General features: G+C 40.4%; 1 protein-coding gene across 6 annotated transcripts in view; it reads left to right on the forward strand.

Annotated features, from left to right (window-relative positions):
* nr6a1b (nuclear receptor subfamily 6, group A, member 1b) overlaps positions 1–21,655 on the forward strand; it is a 204,017-nt gene extending 182,362 nt beyond the window's left edge. For 3 of the 6 annotated variants that reach the window (XM_015367133.2, XM_015367139.2, XM_015367138.2), the window contains 6 exons: positions 3,524–3,690; positions 6,446–6,676; positions 7,566–7,820; positions 12,212–12,333; positions 12,442–12,597; positions 13,726–21,655. In XM_015367133.2, coding sequence (XP_015222619.1) covers positions 3,524–3,690; positions 6,446–6,676; positions 7,566–7,820; positions 12,212–12,333; positions 12,442–12,597; positions 13,726–13,862 — 1,068 coding nt within the window. In that variant the 3' untranslated portion in view covers positions 13,863–21,655. The remainder of the gene's footprint in view (positions 1–3,523; positions 3,691–6,445; positions 6,677–7,565; positions 7,821–12,211; positions 12,334–12,441; positions 12,598–13,725) is intronic. The other 3 variants (XM_015367134.2, XM_015367135.2, XM_015367137.2) reach the window with 3 other exon arrangements.
* The last annotated feature ends 2,752 nt before the right edge of the window (positions 21,656–24,407 follow it).

Genomic DNA, 24,407 nt, shown 5'->3' on the forward strand with positions numbered 1-24,407 from the left:
ACCAGTCCAATTTTAGGGCAGACAAAAAACACAGACATACACACATTCACTCACACCAGGGCCAGTTTTCCCAGACACCAGTTAACCTACCAGTGTCCATGTTTGGACTGTGGGAAGAAACCAGAAGGTCAGGAGGATACGCGGGTGCCGTTGGGAAGAGCATGCAAACTCCATACAGACAGTCCCTCCGGTCTGGAATTGAACCCAAATTTCATTTCTCCACAGTGCACAAAAAAACAGATGTTTCAATACATCAGCTAACTAGTATACAGCAATGGGATAAGAATGGGATTAGTTTTAACACATGCTCAGTGGCCTTGGAAGGTCTGCTGTCATTAAAATGAATGTAGTTTCAGTGTTTATGATATTTTAATACTTTTGTACCCCTTTATACTGTGGTGACAACGATTGCAACACCATTATTTCTTTATTTAGGGTCATGGTGACCATTGTTATAAAATGGCTCATGTTACATTGCAAGATGGTCTTGGCCTTATTTCTAACAGCTTATTTGATGCTGATGATAGTATTATTACAACAGCCAACATAAATGTTATAAGGAACACTTTTGAGTTTTATGGTTTATTTTAAGAGCATAAAAACTCCATGAATTATTTCGCTGGTTTTGCCCTCCTCAGAGCCGAGCCCTAATAAGGACAAAATGGGTGTCGGTTCCTGCAAACTTTGAATTCATCGGCACGAAAGGTGGAATTATAAGTCTCCCTTAGGCGCCTTTCTCAGCATTGAGGAACCTCAACAGTTAAACATTATTCTTTCATATGACTTGTATATGTGTTGCTTCTTTAGACAGATAAATTCATCACCTATTCTTGCTCCCTGAAGTACAGTGATTTAACCAATGAAACCTTTGCCATTTACTCATTGTCACATTGGTTAATTGTTGAAATAATCAAATCCATCTTGGTTCTGGGTCTTGGATGTGTATTGGTCCATATCCAGTATCATTATCGTGATCCAGCAATAGAAATCTTTATTCTCTTTTCTTTCCAAATGAATGCTGTGAATTCTGCTGAGGGCTTCTGTAGCTGTGTACTGTGACTTGAGCATGTTGAGCATGAACAGCCAGCTGAATGTCTTATTGATTCATGTAACGACTTGTCATGCTGTGTCTTGTACAACCCGGTCAATGTAGGACAGCTACTCCATTTCAGAACATAATACAGCTCCAATCCTTTTCAATCACGCAACACAAAAGGTGTTTGCACTACATTACTGCAGCATGTACAGTCTGCAATTTACCTTCCTCTGAACTCTGTCCACGCAGTTGTGTAGGCATTGTCAATGGTTTCAGTACCTTCCATTTTGTTAAGGTAAGACATGAACAGAAAAACGCTAATGAATTTTTAAACTGTTCTTGAATCATGCGCTTCATAACACCGAATCACTTAAGTAGTTTCAAAATGTCTGTTTACAATTCCCATATGCCATTAGCAAAGTGCAAGACTTCCCACTGACATTCCTCGTATCAATAGCTTTCTTAAAGAGTGTGTCCTTGTGCAAAGATAAAATTGTGTATTCAAGAGAGGCGTGCTGCCTTCTGCATATATTTGGTATTTTGCCATTCATTTTGGTTAATTCATTAGTTTACATTGTGGTATTTAAGCCTACAGAGAGATAAAAATGAATAAAACAGCCAGATTTTCTGAGAAGATACTGAAATTGTGCGTAGCTTGAAACGTTAACTCACATTAAAGGTTTAGAGCGCATTACTAGCGCCCCCCAAAGCACAGAATTATGTAAAAGAACTCACGGTTCTGTTTTTTTTTTTTGATCCACTGTTTTGTCACCTGCCCCTGTACTAGAAATAGAAGACTTGCAGTGTGTGTCCAACTTTGAGGTTTTGAGGTTTTGAATAAAGAATGTTTTTTATAAGCTTTGGTTGAGCTTTGAAGCCCAGAAGTCACGGGCTTCAGTCTGGGTCATGTCACTATATGACTGTGATCGGGATTCGGCACAGGGGGCTCAGACCTCTCAGAGGCAGAATTGGGATGAGTGGGATTAGACGTCTCTCAGCACCCAGTAAACCAGAGGCCCATGGTGCCATCTGGCAGGGATACAATTCTCTTCCAATGGTGATTGCCCATCCAGCTAGTGTAAAAATATTAATGGCTGAATGGGCAAGTAGTGCAGTAGAGTCTGTTTGCACTTTGTCATTTCTCCTGTGTTGGTATAGAGATAACTACTGTAATTAGAGACTGGCATTTCCAAATTTGATAAACATCTATGAAAACGAAAATATCGAATACTTCCCGCCAAAAGCCAGTAATTCCTGTTTATTAAGAGAATATTTTCCCTAGATTTAACTCTTTACTTCCTTATACGAAGGACTGTTGACACTAGTTGTTTACCTATTCGTTATGGTTTGGTTCATTTGGAGCGTCAAGTGAATGGAAAAGTTTGATTGGAACACAAAGCACTGAGTTCAGTTCACTTTGAAACCTACAAAAGGAACTTGTTCTATCTGATAAAAAAGGACCACGTGCGGAACATGAAAGTTGCATTTCACCAGCTGTTCCGGTAGTTAACGCAAAAATGTGTCAAGAAGCGTGTGGACAGCAGAAGCCACAAAATAGGGTCATACATCTGTATTCAACCAGAAATTGATAAAACAGAAAATCATTTGAATTCTCTGCTTGGGGGTAATCATTTCTGTTTACAAAACAGTAGAGCACTACTAAGAAAATACCCACCTCATACACGTTATCTTTGTCGCAATCACTGCCATCCTTAATAAAGTATTTCAAGGCACTGTTTATTATTGCAGTACAAGCACATGTGAACTCAGTCCTGAACAAACAAGAAAAGCGACCTAGGAAAACAAACCCCATGTGATTCATACATCTTTTCAAAGTAAAATAACCGGTGGTGGTTTAAAGCTAAGCCTGTATGAAAACAGTCTAACTCATAATCCTGTGGAATTGTAGGGGTGATGTTTCCTAATGTCAATACACACCTCCACAGCCATACCCCCAGCTACAAGAACAGTCTCGGATGTGACAAAACCCAAGGATGACTTTAAAGCTGTTTACGGCAGGCCAAAAAGTAGTTCCACTTTCGGTCATCCATCCATTAGCAGAAAACTGTTCATTCCTGGAAAAGGGCCATAGACACCCAGAACCTTCCAGAGGTAAAGGGTGTAAGGTTGGACTACTCTGTGGATGGGACACTAATCCATCCCTGGTTGTACATTCACCAGACAATTCAGAGACACCTTTATACCTATATAGCTTATCTCAGGAAACCTGAACATGCAAACATGCAAACTCCACACAGAATGTGCCCCCGCCTCGAATCAAATCCAGAACCCTTGCGCTGTGAAGCAGCAGCGTTAACTGCCATTCCTTCAAGCTGCCCTAACCTCTGACTAAGCTTGAGACGTTTTCCTGGCGCTCTCAGGAAAATTAGGAGCGATTTCTGCACCCGCTCCACGAGATGTGAATAATTCCCGGTGCTCATATGAGATAACAGTCGCCGCTCTAAACGGACTTTTGTGTTTTGTCAGATATCAGATGAGGAGATCGAACGAATCATGACTGGACAAGAATTCAAAGAGGAGGCCAGCATACCTGAGCATACATGGAGTAATAATGGCGACAGTGATCACAGCTCGCCAGGCAACGGGGTGTCTGAGGGCAATCAGCCTTCTCCTGCTTCAACTCTATCATCAAGGTGTGTGTCTATTTGAAACTTCCCACGTCACAGTGAATATCCTCCTCTCAACTGTCAACTATCCAGCAAACACTGTGAGAGAGAGTTGACTGTATTGGCCATATACAATTTCTTGTATTATGAATTTGTCTTTTCGCAGACCCCAGCTTGCTCTTTCTGAGACACACAGACAGGGAGAGAAGCTGGGGGTCAGAGCGCAGGCTCAGACATTTATATAGCGCCCCTGGAGCAGTTGGGGTTAAGGGCCTTGCTCAGGAGCCCAACAGAGTAGGATTCCTCTGCCGGCCGCGGGTTTCGAACCTGCAACCTTCCAGCCACAGGCACAGATCCTTAGCCACAGTGCATGCGCTGTGTTCCCTCATGGGTTCCATAGAGGCAGGATGTTTTGAGGTTTCAGACACAGGCCAGTCACTGTATGTTTTCTCCTACACTTTCCCTTATAGTCAAAAGGCAGGTATAACCTAGAAAAAGTTTGCGGTTTTTGAGTGAGCCCTTTTTGGGGATTGCCTACTGTCGTTTTCTCCCTACAGGGCTGATCATGGTGTTTGTGGGCTGAAAAAGGTTTTGTGTCACAGTACGTACAGTAGCAACTTTACTGTTATACAAACACACGCATTCACAACAACACCACTTCGACGTGATCATTGTAGCTCAAAGGGACTGCACCGTTAATTAAATGAATTTTCGGCCCATGCTCCAGAGAAAAAAACATTCTTTTATTTTATAGGCAGAGGCTATTGGCACAAGGCCTTAAGTCTGTGTACCTATGAATTTGGAAAGGATGTTTGTGTCAGAAATTGCAACAGTTTCTTGTTACTGTAGATTTTTTTGCTGATGCTTTTGTCCACTTGTTGCCTCTTCCTGTTTTTACATACACATTTTGGTGGCCATTTATACAGTAGATGCAATCTAGGTTTGGTACTTTGCTGAAGGTTACAACAGCACTGCCTCAACATTTGAGGGCCAGGAATCCAAAGTCCTAATCACTACTCTATGCTGCTACCCCAGTTTCAAGGGTTTAAGTATGAAGATATCGAATATACTTTTTACTGAATGACATCTTTGAAGGAGTTAAGTAGCAAATACCAAGAGTTAAATGCCGACTCTTAATCTAGGAATTCTAACTTGGGTGGTGGTTCTTCTTGTTTTTCAGTCAGTTCCATTCTTTGTTTGGACCTTTCCGGTTATTTACATCTATCAGAAGTTATAAAATGACTGAAATTCTGGATAACACTATGAAGGAATGTACTTTGATCAGAAACAAAATCACTTGATACCTTGTCAACTGCAGCCGTTTTTTTTTCCCTCCATTTTCTTACTTTACATTTTATTACCGGTACAGACAGAAGGCAAAACTCTTCCCTCTGTCGCCACTGTGACTGTCTCATCAGTTGATTAGTCTATTGTAAAGCTGAAGGCCTTTGAAATAGTTAAATCACTATGTAATCTGTGTAATGGTATTTCTTACTGTTATTTTTTTCTCTGTTTGGGTTTTCCTGTCCATCTTTCTCAAACGTGCTTTTAATTTCATTCAAATATACCGTGTTTTACATTTTCATTTTTGCATATGAAATTGGAATATAAAAAAGGTTTTCCCTTACCAAAAGGTCTAGCTGGATCGGAGTCATGATTCTATGGCCGTCACAAGGACATAAAATTCATCAGCATGTCTCCTACGCAGAAGCCATTTTATAGTCTTGTAGTTGACCTTGTGATTCTTCTCAAGGTTATTCTCGAATATTTTCTTTACAGTTTACTCTCCTCTTGCTGCATCTTTTGTGTCATTAAGTAGTAGTCTTCTAAAGGAATGTTTATATTGGAGTTGGTTAAGCAGGAATGGAGTTGGATTCCTCTGAATTTAAAGTAACGGACAACGCTCCCATTTCAGGAAAAAAGGGCTGGATCGCTGTCCCCCTTGTTAAAATAAGCCTTTTGTAAATATGTTACACTTGTTTAAAGCGGTATTAAAACAGTTTGCAGCCAGCGTAGTGACGATGAACTGGATAATGATAGCAAACAAAAACATTTTGCGTGTTGGATCTGCCCAGCGTTTTGCCAGTTGCTTAAAAAAAAATATGACAGCTCAAACTATTTTTTAATCTCGTAAGCACGTCGCTCAGGTCCGAGCGGGTCGTAACCAGGTCGTGTTGAACATGTTTCTCCCTTCAACCCCGTCCTTGAAGTGCCCCTCTCTTCAAAAACGCCATTAAGGCTAGCAGGTGGATTGCTGCATGGGCACCAATGACATTAGCTGGTGGATAGATGCTTGGGAAAAAAGTCTAATGCCCTCTATGTATACCTTATTGAGAGCTTACTGGCACAGCTTCCTGGCACAATTTCCCCCTGGCCTCCACCAACCATGGCCTCCTAATAATCCCGATCTATCATCATCCCTCTGTTCTTCTCCTCTCCGATAGCTGGTGTATTGTGAGCAGACTGGCGCACTTTGGCTGCCATCGCATCACCCAGGTGGGGCTACACATTGGTGGTGGTAGTGGGATCCCCCATTACCTGTACAGAACTTTTAAGTGGAGTGTCCAGAAAAGCGTTATATAAGTCGTATGATTAAGATATGGATTATTATAACCTTTGAAACCTGTGTTATTTATGAGTTCAATTAAGGGCTCAGAGGTGATTTAGGATGAGCACCAGAAGACGCAGGGATACTCTTGGACCTGTAGTGGCACCTCTGTGCCTGCGCACATGGCAAGTGTCTGGACCCTAACAGCAGGTTCTGTGTGCTTGCCTTCCCCAGTAGGTCTGCGGAGATGAATGGATACACTGCTGCACTCAGGGATCAGTACATTGGCACTCCAATGTCCTCGCACTACCAGTTCCTGCCACACCTTTTTAGCTACGCTGCCCAGTCGGGTCTGCTGCCCCCCCAGGCACGGAGCTTGTACCCCCAATCGCAAACCCTCATTTCCCAGCTCGTAGCAGCCGAAGACCTGGAGCCTTTGAGTACACCTATGCTGATAGAAGACGGGTGAGTGGGACGTCATCAAAAAGGTTTTTGATTGCTTTCGCAGTTATTCCTCCTACAGCAATTCATTTCACTAAACGTTGCAGGACCTTTCATCAGTGAGATTGTGCAGTAGGGAGAAAAACCTGCAGGACACTTAAACCGGCAATTCTCAGACTCGAGTCTACAACCCCTTGTGTACCTCTGAAATGTGCATTGGCAGAAAAGCCTAGAAAGAAGTCCTCGTTTTTGCGGTCCATATCCTCGTTCTCTCATTAGATTTTAGCCCATGAGTGCATATACTGTGCTTAACTAATTGTTAAATGGTGCTCAAACTGTACAGCTTCTAACTTCATTAACCTGAATATATATATATAGGTGTATCTTATAACACTGGGGTTGAGTTCAGGAGGAGCAGAGTGATATTTCAACACAAATGGGCTCAGAGAAGGTTCTAGTAGAGCTGTGGTGAAAAGCTGTCAATCGCTTATTGGTTATGAATTGTATTGTAATTTGATTTTATAAGTGCAAGAATCTGGAAATCGAAGCATCAAAGCAATTCAAATGATCACTGTGACTCTAAACCTCCTCCTCTTGCTCACATTAGCTGCGTGCTTAACCCGAAGAAGAGGGTGATTAAACATATTTTTGCCCCCAGATATTTCAGCCAGCTTGTGGGCTTTATGCATACTCATTTCGTAATGTGGTAGGGATGTTGAGAATGCCAGAAAACCTATTTATCTCCAACAATTAAACTGCTAACATTTGAGAGTTCTTGGAAATAAAAAAAGGCAAAATAAATCAAAGTGGTTCTGACTTTTTTGTAGCTGAACAGGGTCCTCCTGATTACACTTGGCCGTCTCCTGGCAGCACTAAAACCAGGGATCATCTCTCTCTTCCTTCTCTCTCTCAGGTATAAAGTCACACAGGTGGAGCTGTTTGCACTGCTGTGCCGACTGGCAGACGAGCTGCTCTTTCGACAGATCGCCTGGATCAAGAAGCTGCCCTTCTTCTGCGAGCTGTCCATCGAGGACTACACCTGCCTTCTGAGCTCCACCTGGCAGGAGCTTATCCTGCTGTCCTGCCTGACTGTCTACAGCCCACAGATCTTTGGGGACCTGGCTGATGTCACCTCCAAGTACACGCCTTCTGACGACGAGCTGCATGGGTGAGCACTGGGCTTACAGCTGGAGGAGCACATGAGCAGTTGTCACACCCTCTACACCTAGGGTGCTGGTCTTCTGTCCTGTTCCTAGTTCCTTGTGATTATTCATGTCTTTCCAGTGTGTCTTGTTGTGTAGCCCATTTACTTCCTGTGTCTGCTCTGCTCCTGGCTCAGCATTGAGGGTACGTTGTCGTAAGACCTGCCTAGCACCAGGTCGCCCCACGACCATGGCCTGAGAGCCTAGGTTTCTATACTGACATCGTCCGACCCCCTGAGCCTGGGCTAGCCTCCATGTTGCCCCTTTTGCCTCTACGCACAGGGTCTCCACTACTCTCCTTGTCATTCCACAGAATGCCCTTCCGACATCCATGATAGCAATGTGGAAATGAAACTTTAATTGCTCTGGTTCCAAGCAGGACATGGTATTTGGGAACAATGTAAAAATCCAAGGCACCATGAGCTAATCATTTCTGTACTCTGTACTTTTTAGAGAGCTCAAAAGTCATTCTTGTGACTTAAAACTATTTACCTCCTAGGAACAATTCAATTCATATAGGTCTGGCTGAAACTGAATTCTTCATTGTATCATTGCAATATCCCACACCTAGTTGGGAATTAATCTGCTGTTTAGTCATTAACACAAACAAAGAAGGGGATCACTGGTACAGTTCCATCACAGGTAAGAGACGCTTCTGGCGGTTTTTAACAAACTGCAGCAGCTGACTTTCAAAACCTCCAGGAAATCCTGAAGAGAAAAGGGCACAGCGGTCTTTACTTAAAGCTTCATTGTGAGTTACAAAATTAACAATTCTAATACACTTCTCTTGTCAAACCTGGATAATTAGCTGGAAATATTTTTGTTTGCCTCTGTGGCGAGAATTATTTTTTACTGGCCTTTTATCATTTTAGCGTGGCATTATCTTACAAACACCAAAGGCAAGCTGAGTTACGTGCTTGGGTGTGTGAATTATTTTTTTGCATATCATGGGCAAATGTCAATCTGCTTTGTGTGTGTTTAGGTCACTTTGGAGTGCTTGAATAAGCTCTGCTCTCTAGCTGGCTTTAATTTATGTTTCAAAAACAGATTCTTTGGACCTCTCTGCTTCACGATGTCTGAAATATTAACCATATTGGCCGTGACACTAAAGGCTGTATCAGTAGAGCATCAGACAATTAGTGATGTTGAAGTGAAGAGTGATGTTTTCTCCAAGTCGGTGTGCGGAGACAGTGTGGGAGACGTACTGCTCAGTAAGAGTTACCAAACATCCTCACTGACCTTCTGCATGTTTTACCTATTTGTCTTGTCTGCCTAAAGTTCAGATGTTTCTTTAGAAGTTGGAGTGCAAAGCTTGTTGGGAAGAACGTGCTTTTCTTTGGAAGATTATGTGACCAAATGTTTTTTTTTTCTAATTTGTGTGTTCTGCGGCAATTATGTACTTTGTTTTATGGGGAAAGGCTTGCTGTTGGTTTCGATTTATACATGTTGTACAAATTTGTCAGATCTGCAAGTTAATTTTATTTTACCTCTGCTTGACCTATATTAAATAGCTTACTATTAAATCCTTCAACAGGCCACCAACAACTGAATAGAAGAGGATATATTACATGCTTACAGTTCTCTTACGCTTTAAAATCTTCACATTTCTTTCTCCTCCCAAGAAAATGTCGTTTTTCTTACATTCACTAAGAAATAAGTCTCTATTCCACAGGCACTAAATCAGCCACACATACACATGCATTCACACATATAATGTGTTTATTTACCACACTGAATTTACCGCGTCGGAAAAGAGCCAGAATGCTGCAGATTGATCAGGAAACCAGTGGGAGGAATGTGGATATGCTTGTCTTTAATATATAAAACATGCAAGGATTTGGACATTTCAGATTAGTCCTTTCTTGTACTATAAATTAGTCCTGAAATATCTCTCTTTCACCTTTCCCTCCTAATTTTTCGTCAGATTTATTGCTCTTGAATCTCTGTGCTGATTTCATAGTGTCTCTCTGTTGAGTATGAGATCCGTGATTTAGTGCTGGATTGCTTCAATGAGTAGGCAACTATCCAAAATTGTTACACCATTCAAAACATTTCATGGTATTAAGCTTCCTTAGCAGGGATGCGATACTTTTTTTATTAAAATGTATGAGACGTGGTGGACCTCCAAGTAACAGGCTGGCCCTCAGCTTTGTTAAATGTTTTTACAACGATCTCTATCTGTGAGTGACTCCACTGATAATCCCTTAATCGTAGTTAATTACAAGCCCACAGACATTCAAAGTATTCCCTGACTGGCATGTAACTATTATATATAGTGAAATGCAACAGTTTTAATCACTACTTTTTTAAATTATGCAGTACTCCCCCATTAAACTATATGAGTATGATATTATGAAAGGTTATTTTATAAAGTTATATTATAAATTTCCTCATCTCCTTTTGGATTTCTTCTTCTCTTCTGTTTGACATAAGGTATGCCAATGCACGTGAGGCAACAGATGCACATTTAGGACTTCACTGCAGTTAAAGCTGACATTTGCACATGTAAAACTCAAGCCGAAACATGAATTATGCAGGTTTGCGTAACCGAAGATAGACCTATAAATTCTACATGCAAGTTTAAGTCTTTTCTCCTTCACATGCCTCCTCGTCTTAGGGCCACAGCTAAATGGAATGAGCCAAAACTACAATGATTAATGATAATCAATAATTGTTTTTAATGCACGTAATTCTTGGGTGTTATGTTTATGAAGATTAAACAGAGGAGGGGTCTGTGTGTGCTCTTTCTTGTCATAGTGCCCTAAGTTTGCGTGCATGTAGATATATGAAATAATAGTTAGAAAACTGGGTTGCTTGGCACTACCCTAAAATGCACCATGTGACCTGTATCGCCTGATTTCCATGAGGCATGACAAGTCAGAAAAATATGACTCATCCCCACAAGCCTCATTTTATCTAGAATACCGCTTGTTTTGAATCTGCAGTTTTATATTCTACCCGGTCACCTTGTCGTCTGATTAGGTCAGATCTGGGAAGATAAGCAAGGCTGGCCTGGTCAGGACTGGGATAAGAAAACTCCAAGGAAATCCAGGCTGCCGATCAAGTAGTATGAACGGAGCACAGGTCCCTCTGGACCAGACTTTCCAAAATAATTCTGAGCCGTAGGAGGTGCTGTCCTTTGGATGTGATGTTAGACTGAGGTCGTGACTTTTTGGTCATTAAAGATCCCGTGCTACTTTTTAAAGAGGAACATTATGAACCCTGCTTTTCAGGTTACATCCCACTCAGAGCCTGAATAATCACACCACTCCAACGTTCCCTGAGTTCAGTTGTGAAATTAAACTTGGAAAGTCATTTCACGCTTCTTCTGATCCGCTCCACACTGGTTCTGTAGGCGCATAATGGACACTGTGTCTCACCCAGGTGGGGGCTGCACTATACAGGTGGTTGCATTAGGGTGGGTGTGTAAAATGCTTAAGGATTCTTTTATGATGACTATATCGTTATAAGACATTATAATTATAATTATAATTATAATTATACACAAGCATTCGTCATTTCCGTTTAAGAACAGGTACATTCCGTGCTGTCTTAAGACTGAGATGGCTTTCCTAGCTGTGCTTTATTTTCAGTGCAACATAAGGTGAGTGTCCTAGAGCCCTGAATTGGCCTCAGTAACAGCTGAAGATCACAAATGCGGAGTGTACAGGGATTGTCTCCCACCTTTAAATGCCCAGACCATTTATCACTTGTTAAGTCCTGCGGAGGAGTTCCGAGTCAGAACAAATGAACAAAGCTCCATTTCAGTGAATGGAAGGGGAGTGATATAATGAGAAAAAGGAAATGAAAAATTTCTGGACAGATACAGACTAAAGCAGCTGCAAAATTCCTGGTGTGCCTATCTTGAGACATTAAACAAGGCTGTTGTTGTTCAGGGGTGAAATTTCATTTGGTAAAGAAAAGATAACCACTGCAGCTTTACACCTGCAGTGTCTTTGATGCCTGAACTTCCTTGACAACAAAAGGGTTTTTTAAATCAAAAAAGTGCAAACACATCAGAGTAATCAAAACATTTTTCTGGTTTTCTACATTATTACTTGCTCATTTTAAAATTAAAATCCCCTTAGCCAAAATAGAAATAATAATATATTAGATTGTATAAGACATTGATTAGCGTAAGAATAATGTTGTCTTTTATTGTGATTATCAGTTATAACTCTTTCCAAGAACTGAGCTAATCAAACAGATTATTTACCATTTTTATGTGCAGGATACGGGAGTTTAATACGTGCTTATCCAGCAGAGCAGACCTGGGCTCTTTTGAGTTTTCAGGTCTGGCAAGTAAATAAAACTTACTGGGTTTTTTGGTTGATTTCCCATTGTCTTGTTCCTTTAGGTTTAGTGAGGATGGAATGGAAGTTATGGAGCGTTTGATATATCTCTTTCGCAAGTTTCATCAGCTGAAGGTCAGCAACGAGGAATATGCCTGCATGAAAGCCATCAACTTCCTAAATCAAGGTAATACTTTCTGCCTCAATCACTGCAGATCCTTTCCCAAAAAAGAAAACCAGGGGGCAGCCCCAGACCTCCACGCAATGTGACCCGGTGTTCCTTCTTCTCTCTAAGCAGATATCAGAGGTCTCACCAATGTTTCCCAGCTGGAGCAACTGAACAAGCAGTACTGGTATGTGTGCCAGGACTACACAGAGTACAAGTATCCACACCAACCCAAAAGGTTCCCGGAGCTCATGATGTGTCTACCCGAGATTCGCTGCATAGCAGGTAATGTCCAATCACCAGCCAGAGGAAGCCATCCAGGCTGAGGCTATATTGAACCCCATAAGTATTACACACCAGTGCCACATTCTGCGATTCAGAACGGGGCAACAAAACATCCAGTGTAGTGTTGCAGCCCTATTACATTGTAAAGAAGCAGGCTTGTGAAGACATCTCTTTTAATTCAATAGAAATATGGCTATCGAATTTGAGACGGTTTTGCCAACAAATACTACATACTTGTTAAGTCTGCTTTTGAAGATCACGTTTTTCAGCAGTAAAATGTCTGGTGCACAACCTGTGTTTATTTGCTCGTCCATCACATCACATCAGTCATTATAGGGACTAGTGAGCAGGAAGGGCCGCATCACGTCGCAGTTCATGGGAACTCGAACACATGGTGACACAATACTTTAGTATGTTCAGAAAGTTCAGTCTTGTGCTTGATTGGAAGTTTGTAAAATTTTTCTATACCGTCAATTTTATTTTGTTATCGAGATTTAATAACTGAGAAACTGGGACTGCAGTTCCCCTTTAACTGGTAACATTTTAAGATTTGGCTATTTGGGAGCACAGGACAATTTATTTAATGAAGGCAGAACTTTTAAATAGCTGAAATAAATACTACTGTCTATGTGATCTTCTCTCAATTTCATTTGAAACTCTTAACATAAATTGATCATCCGACCTATGAATGGGAGCATATGGCAGTAGCAGATATCAATATTTGTTTGTTACATAAAAAATATATAGCTGAATTCTTTAATGATCTTCAGGGAAGATGATACGTGCCCCCCAAACAATGGCTGTTATTTGTTTTAGAATCAAAGCTTTGCTTAACACAGATTATTATTTGTGAGTTTGTAGAGGTTTGCATGAAAAATACCACCATCTAGTTATGCTGCTAAAATGAAGTGAATGAACGTTGTGTTCAGTAATTTCTTTTCTGGTTCAGGTTGTACTGTTGATCTTGGAACAACTGAAATAAAACCACGGACAGTCTATTTTGTTTCAAGCCAGGCTTAGAGACACACCATTTCTTTGTTTGTGATTAACCTTTTTAATGCAGAAAAGATCCTGATCGCCATGGGGCTGCCTTTTGTTGCACTAATATCCTTGGTGCTTCTGTTTTAGGGAAAATGGTCAATGTTCCTTTGGAGCAGTTGCCTCTCCTGTTTAAAGCAGTCCTGCACTCCTGTAAATCCAGCCTCAACAGCTACAGGCCTATGAATTCTCCCTGCCTTAACGTGGGACCTGCGACAGGGAACTGAGCTCATTGGATCACCAGGAGCGACCTTGTGGGGTTGGGGAATAACCCCTGTGAATGTGACAAGCAGCTATTTTTTACTATTTTTTTCTTATATATTTATTACACGACAGAGCTGAATGTATGATCTACAACACAGTGCACATGCTTCTGTACAAAAAAATATGCAGAAAATGCATTGTTCTTGCAGTTTACAGTGTGTCCAATGTTTAATGTTACAGTGTTGCCATTTTTAGGACTAGTTTTTATATTTTTATTTTCTTTCTAAATATGGACTGAGATATAATGATTTGATTGTTTTAATGAAAGACTACCTCAGGAACACGATATTATTTCAGGTACCATTTTCCTCAATATCCCACACCCCTTTCCCATCTGATAATTTGTTCTTGTTTTCTTTCATGTAAAATAGTTAAAACATTAGGAAGCAGCCACTTTGTAGTTTGAAAGTATTTTTTTTTTGCTTTTAAATACCAAAGATTCTGAAGGCCCGCGTTTGTCCTATGAAGTTTGGTTTTATATCACAGGCCAGAGTATTCTGTAATTTACTTCTGCTTGTGTTTTTTTTTTTAACGGTTGGCTCACTCATTTCTTTTGGAGTGTTTTACTTGGGGGATCGTGGTTCTTTTTCATCCGTGTTACACCCAGCGAAAATGAAGCGGTGTGATTAAACTACCACCAGAGATAGGAGGAAGAGTATAGGTGATTCCATGTTACTGAAGGGAACTGTGTTAGCATACACATCCTTCATCCTGCAAGTGACCATGTACTTCATGGAAAAATAAATGACAGTTCTCTGTTTGCCTTTTGGAGCTTAGCTTAAAGCTCCGTGGTGGTTTATTTAAGTAATTTAACTTTGGAGTTGTCTGCATACCATCCACACAGACACAATGTATTGATCTTAGAAAAAGCTGCAGGTCATTTTATCACTTCAAGATAGATTTGCAGGAGCACGGTGAACAGTCTGCATTATCCCCTTCTTTCTCTTGCATGGGAAGCAGTTATAAAGAAAGTCTTTTCCAGGTTGAGGTTGTATGTTCGGTCATTCCATTTCTGGGTGGTGCGTTTCACTCTGACTAGTCAGCATAAGTTGCTGCCCGTGAATGGAAAAAATATCTATAATTCGTACAGAATTACAGGAAGTGATAACTTTGAAGTGTAGTGCCAGTTCAGCTTCTTGACTCTGATGCTACCAGAACTGTAAATTGCCGGTTATCTTTCTGTCACAAAGGGGTGGAAGCAGTCTGTAAGAGCTAAATAGGGTTAGATCTTCACAGCCCGCAGCACCTCTCCCCCAAGCAAACTGCTTTTTAAAAACCAACAAATAACCTGTTTGGGTTTTTTTTTGTATTTGCCGAAAAATAAGAAAATACAAACTACAAAGTGGTTCCGTAATAACATCAGCTTCCTCCAATTCCAATGTGCAATTCTACCTCATTTACGTGTTAAAATAAGGGTATCTGGGCACAAATAATTTCGAATGAAAACAAAAGAAGCATTAATATTAAAATACGGGTATTTTGCAAATTTCTTGGATGGGAAATGGGGAAAAATATTTTGTTTCCATAGTTGACCAAAGTTGGCAGACGTTATGCACAGTACTTCCAGGGTGCCTGAAGTGGTAAAAATTGGCCTTGAGCTCATGTGCTGTGCTGAAGGTCGCTCAGGAGAATATACTGCTATTAGCAGACATACCTCAGGCATAGCTGGAAAGGTTCGGGATATATATCTACCTTTCTCATACTGTTTTCTCTTCTGATGGTTATAGTGGGATCACTCTTATATATAAGGATGTTTCACTAAGTAAGGACAGAAAGGCCTGATATTTTCACATCGTGATCGCAGTGTTAAACAGATTATTCAGTGTTTCCCAGCCCCTGTATGGGAATACACTTGTTCCATGTCTCTACAAGTTTTCATATACCCATTACAGATTAGTTCTTCAGGTTGAAGCTGAAGTAGCCAAGACAGTATGGATTCCCTAATAGCATTAATACCAGTGAAACCAAACTGATTTCCATCATGATTTCCCCCACCAAATATCCAGACCCGGACTTCTTTGTCACCACCATTTAAATGCTTCTTTCCAGACCCGAGTGAAATCAGGTGCCTCCTCAGCTTGACTCTGTGGGACAAATCAGTGCATGGTTTCTAATCACTCTGAGCCTCTGTGTATCTCATCTGGCATTGTCCCACCATTGTACAGAAGGCTAAAGATGCTGCCAATATAAAATCTAAGCGAGTACATCCTATGTGGACATTATGACCTTTTATTCATTATTTATTCATGATGGATAAAGTGTCCAGGAAGACATCTCACTCTATGTGAGACTCTATATGGACTTCACAATGAAAGCTTTAGAAATAATCAGTAAAACTGTCTTTACTTACTGTAACACTCTTGTACTAAGTCAGGTTCAGTCTGGTTATAATGCTACATTCTGGAGTGTCTGCAAGTTTTCACTCCCAACACTGCTCAGCTGAACCAGCTGGTTACTGGATGAACTGGGCCAATTTAACAGCTATACCAGCTCTCCATATGCAGATGGTTCCAGTGGACCTTGAAAAACTGCAACACACCTCAATCCAGGGCAAAGATTGAACCACCCCACTTGATGGGTGACAAACAGTCTTGATGGGTTTCAGACGTTATTTGAACAGAAGAATGTGCATGTCTTCTTCTTTTTTTTTGGTTTAAAAAAAAAAGACATGTATTCCATCAAATTGAACAGGAGCTGGAGCTGAAAAAATCCCTGTTTCTGGAACTTCAATACAAATCAGAATAACTTTGGAAAGTCCATATAAAAACAAAATAGCCTTTGATTCAGCATACAGCTTTAGGCCAGTGCTTATTAGTTGTGCTTTCAATCATTGTCTAAAGGACTGTAAGAACTCGATGTTAAGCAGAGGCCAGTTTCTGATGATCTCATAGGGCTGGCCAGACCTGTAAGTTTGTACTGTGGAAGAGAGACCAGTTTAGTTTGCTGCCTGGAGGTGATTTACTGTGCCATGACAGTAGGGCTGGGCCTGCTTGTAAGTTTCCTTTGGTCTTTTCTTTCTCAAGTCCTTTAAGACTTGTGTTTAAACAGGGTAAAGTGAATGTGTTGTGTTGCATTCTGAAGTTACTCAGGTATTATAATGCTGAAGTACAGTAGATTTAAGTAGTGGTAGTTTATAAGGACATGTAGGTCCTTTAGTAGGTGTTTCTTTTTTTTTAAACTTTGGGTTTGAAGGGTATTTAGGAGTTAATATCAATGCAAGAGCTTTATGCGATAAAATGAACAACTTGGTCCACGTTTCACAATGGGGAGGACACTTTCAGAGATGTTTTGCCACGAGGGCTCCCGGTTTTCAGCGTTTCTTTGGGACCCCCTAAATGTGCTTTGAAGTTGTCAGCAGTCACTGACGAGTTTCACAGAGGTGTTGAGTAGGTTGGAGTAGCAGCTTGTGTTTTTCTTGCAGGCGGTTACCGGGGAACTTCAGGAGATGAACCACTGTCACTGGAATGATACTGCCCCTGATGTACTGGTTTTCATGTACCGGGACAACAGATGTAGTATCTAAATTCTGTATCCCTGTGTTAAACCTAATGAAGGAAAACAAAGACTAAAAAACCGGGGGCCCTATTTACTTCTGAACTGGTTGGCAAACCAGTGAGTTCTATTCAAGCACAGCGCGAGCAGCGATCTGAAGCACGAAACCAAGCAACGTTGTGCTTTGTGAGGCTCGGTGCCGATAATTGTACCGTTTGAAAACATTCCAAAAAGTGTTTACAAGTTGCACCAGACAATGAAAAAAGTGCGTTTTCCGTGATGTGCATATGTGCTGTGCCGTTATCTTAAAACTAACGTAGCAATTGCCCAAAGGTTTCGCTTCTCCATGTAGCTTTTTTCCCTCTTCACACACCCACCTCCATTTATCCTAAAAGCTCGTCTTTTCATATTCACAAGAATGTAGTGGCAGAACCATCTTACATCCGTTTGTTCCTTCAAATCCTTTTCTTTTAAACTTGAATTTTTTTTATCCTTTAATATTAACTGCTGTGAATGTGTTTTTAATGAAGTTCCTTTTTGGTTGCTTCCCTTAAGTGAAAAGGTCCTTGTTTGTTGTTGTTTTTTTTTAATTCATTTTAATGCTGTCAAAGCTAGGTGTTTTTGAAGATATATCTCAGTCTGTCTCAGGATAATAAGAGGCAATCATTCCTGCCTTGTAACGTAGGGCAGAAAGGAGGTGTGAAGAAGCGCTGGTAAAGTAAATTAGTGTATATGATGTAAACCCCAGTGCAGATACATGTTCAGCAACAGCAAGGGAGGGTTCTACATGGGTCCACAGTGCCCTGCTTGTAGGGGACTTGCAGCTCAGGGATCAGATTTTAAAATATGACCCTTGAAGAACCATGCCTTGTGTTGCTCGCTTCTTTCATGAGTTGGTGAAGGAAGAATCCAGTTTACTAGTTGAGCAATGCCTACCTGGACGTTGTCACTATAGACTGAACGGATTGACGAAGACTACATATTAAGACTACAGGAAACAATTTCTCATTCCTTCTTCTCTTTCCAGTTGGTGTCCTTCATTTTTTATTACACAGCAAGGTGAAGCAGTCTGGTAACTTGTGTTTTCCTGGCAGTGTTTTTTTTTGGTAGGACAATATCTATGAACTCAAGTTTCCTATTATCCCAGCAGTCCGTATGTCCTATCAGTTTCTGCTGTCGCTGAAGTGTAGAGAGATTAATTTCCCTAGGTATGAAGTCTGATTTGCATAATCTCAGCCTTTTATTTCAGATGTGTTATCACCCTGAGAAAACAATGACTGAAGAGTATAGCTAATCATTTTGCTTGCTTTTTAACGCCGTTAAGTAGTATTCGGCAGTTGTTTCTGAACCCACCTTTTCTTAGTGGTTTACAAAGTGGACTGTAATTAATACAGAGGCTGGATCTGTAATGTACATTTGTTTTTTTTTGTTATAGGTGAAGGAAGTGCTTTTATCCAAATACTAACACTGAGGGACAATTTCTAATGTCCTACCACTGATTTCCATAGGCTGTTATAATGTAAACCAAATATACAGTAATAAAAGGACTAGAATTATGTGTTTATTATATGCAGTTACTGTATGTACATCTTTATCAATATCTTTAGAAACTTACATTAATCCTCATTTCATAAATTAAAAGTAGAAGTTTCAAAAATAATTTTCTTATTCAAATGGTAACTGCTGTATATCTGATGTGTCAGTATTTTTTTTAATGTATGTGCATTTTTTAGCTTTTTAACAACTGTTGATTGTACCAGAAGAACAAATCTTGCAGTGTTATGTCTTTACTCCATAGATACACACCACTAGGAGCCTATGTACAAGATAGTTTGTAAAATTCCTTCTCAATCATGTTTGTGAAAAGACATTGCATTCATCATTCCAGACACTCTGTAATAAGAGAAAGTAAGCCTTAGAACAAAGCGATTTACCAGGTCATGTCACACTGTTGATTCAGCCCATATGTTCTCTTACTGCTGACAAATATTAATCCGAGAAACAAAGCTGCTCGCCTACCGTGCTTGGCTTATGGAAATCTGTAGTAATGTCTTGTAAGGGTGGAGAACTATCTTTATTGATTGGCACAGAATTCAATTGCACTTTTCTGCTGAAACTACCTCCTGTGGCATCTTGCTGTTTGCTGTCGCAAAGGGACTACCTTTGGTTGGTTTAACACCAACTTCACCAGTGTCAGACTTTTGCAGTTTCTTTCAACCCTTTCTGCCATTTTGGACGTGAAAATCTTTAAGATATTTTCTTGCACCCTTTTATGTTCTTACATTGCTTCCCCTACTTGAGCCTCTGTTACCAGGGCCTCAGGAACAGAAGGGTTTTTTTTATGCCTGTGCTGAAGGTTTATTGTTTTTTCCTGTGTAGCGCTCATACGACTTTAACCAGCCACTAAGCGTGCAAAATAAACGTTATCTTCTGTAACAGTGGACAGCTAAGTGCAGTTAGTTGGTTAGAAGTGAGCTAACACTGAATCAAAGTAAAAACAACCAAAGATTTTAGGTTTTAATTTTAGCTCACGTATTTTAGAAACTTTGTTGTATAGGTCAGTTATCTCAGTTCGGTACATCTATAAATCTTGTGTCTTATTGTGAAATACTGAACTTTCTTACTATCGGGGCAAACAGCACTGGTTTGTACACAGCTATATGCCGTCTCTGCTATGCAGGAAAAAATCGGTGATGGCTGGTGGAAATTGCCACCTGATGCCCCAGACCAGTTTCAGTGCTATTCACCGTCAAACAAACATTTCTCTTATTATACTGCAGGCTCAGTTCTGTAGTTGTACAGACTGAAAAAAGGATTAACTATAGACCTCATTCTATATCTAAATTCCCTACACCTAAACCCTTTGAGACTATATATGCAAAATATGTTCATTATGGGGAATTGTTCCAACAAATGCGTTAATGGCAGTAGAGTTACAAGCAAGCAAGCTATTTCTTTTTATGCACGGTTTTATATTCTGTTGGATTTCCTTAATGCAGTTTAGCGTTATTATGATTTCTTCTCTGTTTTAAATCAGTGTACATATGTTGTTCATGGATGAATGATCCAGAAAACAGGTTAATCAACATTATACACATTTGTACTCTACTCTGATTTGGCGGTATTGTATTTTGAGAGTTTGCTTGCTTTGTTAGTTTGTAGTTGTACATCTTAGTCCCACAGATGACCCCGGTGAACATTTCAGTATTTTCATAATTATCCTTCTATTTTTTATTGTTAACCATTACACATGAAACCTAGCTTTAGATACATGCTCAATAAAAATATAAATGACAAGTAATTCATTTTGAGAAGTTAAATGTCTTGTATTCTATATATTTTCCACTGCTCTGTAAAGGTTGATTTCTCTAAGAATGTCATTTCACTGCCGGTCAAGATATATTTTTGCCGTTTTCAAAATCTGAAACCTCGCTCTTCTGCTCCCACGACGCATTCTTGCCAATCAGCATTATTTTCTAAACTGTTACGGGTACACTGATTGGTGGCTTCGAGTGTGTGTCACAGAGGAGGAGATGAGCCGTTTCAATTAAACAGCACAAAAAAGGATCCCTGGAAGAAATCAGGGAAATGTGACGTCACTGCAGACAGAAATTCTTTGATAATTGAAGTTACTATGGTGAAAGATGAAGCTTACCATACACACAGAGCCGGAGAAGCAGATTAAAAGTGTTATCAGGCCATATTTTTTTTAAAAAAGGCTTTCCAGTCTAATCCTTTGCAGTGCTTTCTTTCATATGGCCAGCAGCTCAAGTGTTGCACCAGAAGTGCTATTTTATCAATGAAATAGCTATATAGCTGGCTGTTGCAGAGTTAAGCAGTGGACTGGACTGGAAGAGCTTGGAAATCGAGTAGCCCTACGAGAAAAACATCGCTGTGGGTTGGCATGGGACTTAACCTTTTCTTTAAAAATAATCAGTTCTTTAAAGTCTTTTTTCTCTCTCTCTCTGGAAAAAAAGAAAGCTGCAGACGACCAGATAAAAATTGAGATGAGTTTTTTTTTTAGTTTTATTGACGAATCTGTGTGAATTGTCACCTGCTTGTTGATTTTTTTTAATTGTGTGTAATCCATGCTTGATGGAGACAGCAGAATGCTGCTCATTGTCTCTGCATTATGGCTTTGTGAAAATCTGCCTGCTCTGCTCTGTTTCTTAACTACCTGTGAAAAATGTGACCAATAAGTGTTTAAAAGCATGTTTAGAATGTGTTAGAACTTGAAACAAAAAAAAAATAAATGTGAATCTTATGCAACGGGATGGTGTGTTTTATTGTCTTCTTCCTTCTCACTTCTTCTAAAAAGAAAACCAGAGTCAACCCTACCAGCTGGTAAACTGGCTCCCTGTTCATTAATATTTGTTGAAACATTTTGGGTCAAACCACAAAGGACCTCCTCACTTTCGATTGTGTAATGTGTGTTATTGAAGACCGATAATAAAAAAAACGTTTGGGGTGAACCCTGAAACCGTATCTTAAGCGATTTTTTTTAACTGCAAGAATTGCGATCGTGTGCGACGACCACTCTCATTGTTAACTGGTGTGGTAGAGCACTGCGCAGTGGCCAGTCAGGATGATTTTAAGGTCAGTGAGGTGACAACAAAGACGTCGTGGTGCCAGTTTAGAAATGCGTTACCTCAGCACACAGTTGGCAAAATGGGAATCCTGTTGCGCTTGGATGACTGTTTTTCAACAAAAGCTGTTTGAAATTTCAAGATACAGTAACGGCCAAACTGCCATTCCCATATTTGAGTGCTTCTATTTTGATATTTAAATTGTTTAGCAGTTTATGTGGAGCCAAACAGAAGGAAGGCCTGGTTGTTGCCGATATTATCTTTATTGGTTCTTAAGGCGAAGAATTTGAGTTGGAAAGGTTTTCCCAGCATATGTGTCAATATTATTATCACATCTCCTTTAACAAGTGTCCAGGTTAACACCCCGGCAAAATCATTGATTATGCAGCGTTTAAGATACATCAAAGATACATCATGGGCGGAGCGGTGGCTCTGTGGCTAAGGATCTGTGCCTGTGGCTGGAAGGTTGCCGGTTCAAATCCTACAGCCGGCAGAGGAATCCTACTGGGCTCCTGAGCAAGGCCCTTAACCCCAGCTGCTCTAGGGGTGCTGTACAATGGCTGACCCTGTGCTCTGACTGCAGGCTCTCTCCCTGTCTGTGTCTCATGGAGAGCAAGCTGGGGTATGCAAAAAGATCATTCCTAATGCAAGAAATTGTAAAGGGTTAATAAAGTGATGTTATTGTTTAATATTTTGAATGTGCAGAATGCAACAGTAAAAATGGGATATGGCACAATTGTATCAAATCTTGTTCTGTGATCCATTTTTGATTGTGTTCACAGTCAATGAAAAATCCCATGCTTCTGTGCCCCATTTGGAGTTAAATACCAAACCCTTTTCTGAACAAAAAGAGTTATTTGAACGTTATGGTGGTCAAGTTGGACATATTGTTCTATTTAGCTCCAATGATCTGGTTAGATACAATTTTGGATCAATCGATTATACATGCTGTGAGACTGAAGATTACAGCCTTTACTTTCATATATTGTTTTATTTCAGTTCTATTTATACTAGCATGGATAAATGAGTGAAATAAGCTATAGTCTTCTAGGTAAACTGCCTGTTACCAAATAAAGATTGTATTTTGGATGGACAATAAAATATGTTGCTGTATTTAATCTTGGGTGAGTACTAAGTTACTTTATACGCTTTTAGTATCACCTTGAAGTCTGTAATGTTTTTCCTAGGATTCCATATTATATCCTGTTGTACAAAATATCATGTTATAATCAGCAATTTAATGTTGATTAATAATATTACAACAGGCGATATATTTTCACAAGTCTACAGTTTCCAGGAATCCTGAAGTTCTATAACTGTTCTAGTTTGAAATATGACATTTAAATTGCCTTCAATGAGTAAACAACGCGCTGAAGTGCCCTGAATCTATGAATGTGTGCTAATTTTTGAGTACGTCAGCAGACTGCACACTTCCCTACTTGGGCTAATCTCCGTGGCCGTGACCCTACACTGGAAGCACTTTGGTCGTTTCTTTTTCCTCGTTGAAGCCCATCTCAGCAAAGACGTGCCACGTCTATAAAAACAAACAATTCTGACGCTACAAGTGACACCTTTGCGGTGTGCTGCCGTTATTTTAAGCATCCAGGATCCTTGTACAAAAATACGATCACAAAGGCTAAGGATCAAATTAGTGTAAACACTGCCTAGTATTTATGCAGTGATAGTACAGCTTGATAGCACTTGAAAAAAATACCCCCGATAAATAAAGGACTGGGCTAGAATTTCCCTGTGTGGTGCAGCTGCATCCTTTCTGCTTTGCCTCCTCTTCCTTTCCAACAGCATCGCTGGGCTGTTTATAGCACAAGAAGTGGCCTGCCACTGTGCTGATGCAGAGCTGTAAAAATGGATTGCTTCCCACCCTTACACATGGCACAAAACCGGGATAAAGAAAGGAAAAGTAGGTGTAAGATTATGTCCGAAAGAGTAGTGCTGTGGCTGTCATTAAAAAAGAGTAGCGCAGTAGCTTATCCGGCTCGAATGATGTACTAGATCACCTTTATTGGCTGTGGGATGGCCAGTAATATATGGGCCACTTGTGCTTGCTCTCAGAAAGAGGGGGAACCTACTATCTACGCAACAAAAGCCCCGCTAGCATTTCTGCCTTTATTCACTATTTGTTTTCCCATTCAGGTACAATTATCTGTGGATGCCGTAGTGGGTACATGCTTCACAACTCCGGGGTTCTGAGTTTGTGGCTCTGTCTGTCCGGAGTTTCCACGTTCTGCCCTGGTTTGTGTGGGTTCTCTCCAGACGCTCCTCGTTTCCCCCCGCAGTCCAAAGTCATGTTGTCCAAGCTAATTGGCGCCTCTGAATTGGCTCACCTGTCCCCAACGTTAGAGTAATGAGCAAACGTCTGTGTGAGAATGTGTGTCCTGCAGGGTGTTAGACCGTGATTGGTATGGAGGGGGC

The sequence above is a fragment of the Lepisosteus oculatus genome, chromosome 24, assembly GCF_040954835.1.
Source record: "Lepisosteus oculatus isolate fLepOcu1 chromosome 24, fLepOcu1.hap2, whole genome shotgun sequence".
NCBI classification, from domain to species: domain Eukaryota; kingdom Metazoa; phylum Chordata; class Actinopteri; order Semionotiformes; family Lepisosteidae; genus Lepisosteus; species Lepisosteus oculatus.